Source organism: Blennius ocellaris (assembly GCF_963422515.1).
Source record: "Blennius ocellaris genome assembly, chromosome: 23".
NCBI classification, from domain to species: domain Eukaryota; kingdom Metazoa; phylum Chordata; class Actinopteri; order Blenniiformes; family Blenniidae; genus Blennius; species Blennius ocellaris.
Genome location: NC_137672.1, coordinates 4,063,772 through 4,068,581, shown reverse-complemented (window position 1 = coordinate 4,068,581; position 4,810 = coordinate 4,063,772). Strand labels below are relative to the sequence as shown.

The window sequence follows — 4,810 nt, the reverse complement described above, 5'->3', positions numbered from 1 at the left end:
CACCCACACACACAAACATATACGCGTGCACATACACGCACACACAAACATATGCGCGTGCACATACTCCCACACACACAAACATATACGCGTGCACATACACGCACACACACAAACATATACGCGTGCACATACACCCACACACACAAATGTATACACGTGCACATACACCCACACACACAAATGTATACACGTGCACATACACGCACACACACAAACATATGCGTGTGCACATACTCCCACACACACAAACATATACACGTGCACATACACCCACACACACAAACATATACACGTGCACATACACGCACACACACAAACATATGCGCGTGCACATACTCCCACACACACAAACATATACACGTGCACATACACCCACACACACAAACATATACGCGTGCACATACACGCACACACACAAACATATGCACGTGCACACACACACACACTCACACTCACTCACTGAAACAACTCTCTGTGTTTCCTCAGGTTCAGTCTGCAGTCTGGCTGAATCAGGCAGAAGTGAGTCTCGCTTTGTGCTGCGTTCTCCTAAAGAGGAGCGAGCAGAGATCTCACAGCTACGCAGGGTAAGCGCACGCACACACACACACACACACACACACACACACACACACACACACACACACACACACACACACACACACTACCATGAGTACAAGCCTCCTGAACAGCTGGAACCTGGTGTGACTGACGTGTTTGAGACGTGCCTCTCGGTCCTCAGACTCTGGAGTCGCGGCTGCAGGTCACTCTGCCGGAGGACCTGGGTGAAGCCTTGTCCAACGGCACTGTTCTCTGCCAGCTGGTGAATCACATCCGGCCTCGCTCCGTGTCCATCATCCACGTCCCCTCTCCTGCAGTGGTGAGTCCTGGAGACACACTGAGGACTTTGCTCGCCTAAGTGAGGAAACGGCAGGTGAAAATAAGGAAGCTAATTTGCAATAAAACAAGATTTAATCAAATGTCACTACTCTGACAATGGAGAAGTAAATAGTAAATTGGATAAAGACAAATCATCCTTGAAAATGTCGTGCAATTGGGGTCAAACATTTGTGTGAAAAGTTTGTAAATTACAAACAAACCAACCAATAAATAAAAACAGAACTTCCGTTGGTGATAAATGCAGAAACAGAATATGTTCTTCAATAAAATTCAGGTGAAAGGCTGAAAAGAAAAGTCCTGACTTTGTTCTTCCGAACATGAACAGCAGGGGGCGCTTGTGGATAAACCAGATCAGGGGCCTCATTTATAAAACCTAGGGTTGGATTCCTACTAGAAAAACATTCAGATCGGTAAAAGCGTGCACTCACTTTCCTTTCCTTCATCCCAGTTTACCTGGAAGGTCGACGGTTCATCTCCCTCCTCAACACGCCCGCTTTCTACCATACATGCTCAATGCAAAGAGTATTTGAAATCCTGTCAGAAAAGACAAGGGAAATGAATTCTACAGAGAGCGTAGTCGTCATGGAAGGCTAGAAAGCAGTCCTGACTTTCCTCCTCCGAACATGAACAGCAGGGGGCGCCCTTGGGTAAACCTGTCCGGTGCTGGAGGTTGTAGTTTTGTGGACAAAGTTAAAAATCACATCCTGGTGTCAGAGGAGTCCAGCGCAGACACTGGTTTTACTGGAGAGCAGAACATGATCAGCCCTGCACATGAGACATGCACTGTTGATCCATAAACACTCAAATAGCTTTCCGTGTGTGTTGGGTGTGTTGTTTTTTTTTCCAGGCCAAACTGAGTCCACCAAAGTGTCGACTGAATGTGGAAAACTTCCTTGCTGCTTGTCGGAAGCTGGGCCTGACGGAGGTAAAACCTTTTATTTCCACACGTTTCTTCTTCATCCAACGTGTTCATGTGCTGAAAGCGGCTCTGTGATGTGTTTCTGTGTCGGCTTTGGACTGCCACAGTTTGACGCTTTGACGTCATTTAGTTTCATCTGGTCTGAAACAAGAAACAAGACTGAAACAAGACCGTCACTGAGGTTCAGTCTTATTAATGTGAGATATGAATCACCATCATTCTACTCTTCTCTAGTGCTTCACACCAAATTGAGTTTTCTTTACATCCTATTCAGTGTTGTGAAGAAAATCTCTGTATCCAGTATGAATCTCATCACAGGATGAGGTTTCATGACACATTTATTCAGGAGGCAACACTTTTTGTTTGTTTTTAATCATTTCCCTTTTGGATTAATAAAGTATTTTCCATTCAACATTTTTACTGTTCGTTCGGACTTGCAATTTCTTCAAAATGTAAAAATGTCCTCCACAAACACTCACAAGAAGAACTCGAGACACAAATCCAGCAGGAGGTCAAAGGTTAGAAACCTTCAATGGAAAGTTCAGAAGATCCCGTAGGAACTGAAAATATCTGCTGTGACAGTCCAAACCTTATTTTAACCAACTTCCTCCGTTTTCCTCTAACGTGTGCGTGTGTGTGTGTGTGCGTGTGTGTGTGTGCAGACTGAGGTGTGTGTGTGCTCTGATGTGCTTCTGTGTAAGCCGCCTGCTGTGCTGCGCTGTGTGACGGCCCTGCTGGCTGTGGAGTGTCGGGGGACAGTGGGGGACGAGGACGGGTCCCGCTGTCCTTCCTCGCCCGCGTCCTGCTCCTCTTCGTCCTCGCCTTCGTCCTCCCCGTCGCCTCTGTCCACGGACTTCCTGCTCTTCTACTGCGCGGCCATGGTGCTGCTCTACATCCTGTACTGCTACCTGCTGGTCTAAAGCTCGCAGCTCCTGCAGCCTGACACGTGGGACCAAGTCCACGGAGACACTCACACACTCAGGTGACAGCTGAGAGTAGTGTGAGAGAGAGAGTGAGAGAGTGAGTGAGAGAGAGAGAGAGAGAGAGAGAGACAAGCGGCTCTCAGGCTGGTGAAAAGGCCTTACTTCAGTTTATCTCAGAGCAACACTGCAGCTGGAGAACAGCTGCGTTCATGTCGGCTCAGCTGCTCCCCCTGCTGGAAGCTGCTGACACTCAACCATGAATGTCGTTCTTTTTTAGCTTTAGACACAAATGTAGGCCCTTAAAAGGCCGGCGGGCCGCGTGTCGGCGTGACCCGGCTCAATCAGTGCCTGTTAGCTTGTTTGGTGTGCGAGCGGTGCGGGCCAGCAGGGGGCGCCGTGGGCGCAGTCCTCCTGTAAACCGACGGTACGAACCTCCAGGAGACTCTCCGGGAAGTCTTCGCGTTCCTGAGCAGCCAGTTCGTGGCTGTACAAATGTAAACAAGTTGTTAAATTATTGCTTTTTAATTTATTTGGAAATTCGCTTTGAGTTTATTTTTGTTTCTGTGGGGAAACAGCAAAGGTTTCACCTTCACGGAGGGTCAAAGTTGTTTTCGGAAACATAATACAGTCAAGAAATAAAGTGTTTTGCAGTCAACTAATCTGGTCCTGGAACTGAATCCTGCAGCTCTTCTTCCACGCTGATCTCATGTTGCCGTCACCTCTGCTCTCAGCCACAGGCAGTGCTGCCACCTGCTGGCCACTTTCAGGTTACAGTCACTCTGACATTGTTTGTCCACTGACACGCCCAGATAAACTGGTCCAGTGTGGTAATAAAGGTGAGGTTGTTGGTCAGATGGTTGAGTCCTTGCTCCAGTGAAGGCCTCTGCTGTTTCCCTCGAGCTGCGTCTGCTTCCTGCTCAATGTGGACACGCCAACTGAAAGCACCTGAAACTACCAACAACCCCCAGACCGAGCTGGTTTCAGGGTTGAACTTCTCTTAAAGGTCTGCTGGAAGGAACGAGTCCAGATAGTCGAGCTCAAAAGTTCCAACAGGAATCCACCGACAAACCACTTGAATCAAACTTTAGTCCCTTTTTAATTACTGACACTCCTTCCCTCAGTGTTCAGGGTGAAATGTTGACGTGGACAGTGTCCTCCTGTCGTCTCTCTTAATGAACTGGAGCTCATTAAAAGGTCTGTTTTACCCTTTAAGCAGGCTCGGCTGAGGACGGGGATTCAAACCCTCCAGCATAAAAGCACCTGTTTAGCACATGAAGCTAGTTAGCGTCTGTTAGCCAGAACAAGGTTTGATCCAGATCTGCTGCTATTTGCTAGCTAACAGCACACCCCCACCCGTTAGACGTCACTCAGAGGATAGGTTAGCGGTTCTGAGCTTCATTCAGTGAAAAATGACTTCAAGAAATCAAAAGCAACGTGTTTGTCTCAGAAGAGTGAAGCTCCGTGTTGTACAGTGTTTCTTCGACTTGAGGAGACGAAACGTTGAAATCTAGAAGCCATTCAGGTGAACCTGCACACTGTCTTTTCTACGTCCGTCCTTTGTATGTCGCAGGCTGCTTTTTGTCCACAGCTCTGCTCTTCTCTAACGTCACTGGAAAAAAAACCTTCTGGAAGCTTTTCTAGCTCGTCACATGTTTGTTTGTTTTATAAGTCAGAGCTACTTGCTGGTTCACACCAGATATATTCTTAAACCTGTTGGATGAGAAACACTGTTGTATTTTATACCTTTACATTACCCTTGTATTGATATTGAGAAACCTTTTGAGTTTATATTGATCTATATGTAAAGTTTCCCCGTGACGGAGACCAGATTAAAGAGGAAACCCGAGTGTGTCTTTCTGCTTTGTGCTTTTTTGTGCTTGTCCAGAGAAACGAAGTGTCTGCTGCTCTCCATGTCTCTGACCTGGTTAAAGTCCTGCCACGAAGACAGGAAGTGGCACATTATCCCACTGAAAGCTGTGCATCATTATTATCCCCCGCCGTGGCTGATAGGCCCCGAAGGGGGATCTTGAAACAGTCTCCGTACGTCCGTCCGTCCGAACGTTTCTAC

At 47.4% G+C, this 4,810-nt stretch overlaps 1 protein-coding gene across 1 annotated transcript in view; it reads left to right on the top strand.

Moving 5' to 3' along the window:
- Nucleotides 1-4,558, top strand: part of lrch4 (leucine-rich repeats and calponin homology (CH) domain containing 4) — a 55,335-nt gene extending 50,777 nt beyond the window's left edge. Inside the window, 4 exon segments of the mRNA XM_080519082.1 lie at nucleotides 490-587; nucleotides 743-880; nucleotides 1,748-1,825; nucleotides 2,482-4,558. Coding sequence (XP_080375208.1) covers nucleotides 490-587; nucleotides 743-880; nucleotides 1,748-1,825; nucleotides 2,482-2,739 — 572 coding nt within the window. The 3' untranslated portion in view covers nucleotides 2,740-4,558.
- The last annotated feature ends 252 nt before the right edge of the window (nucleotides 4,559-4,810 follow it).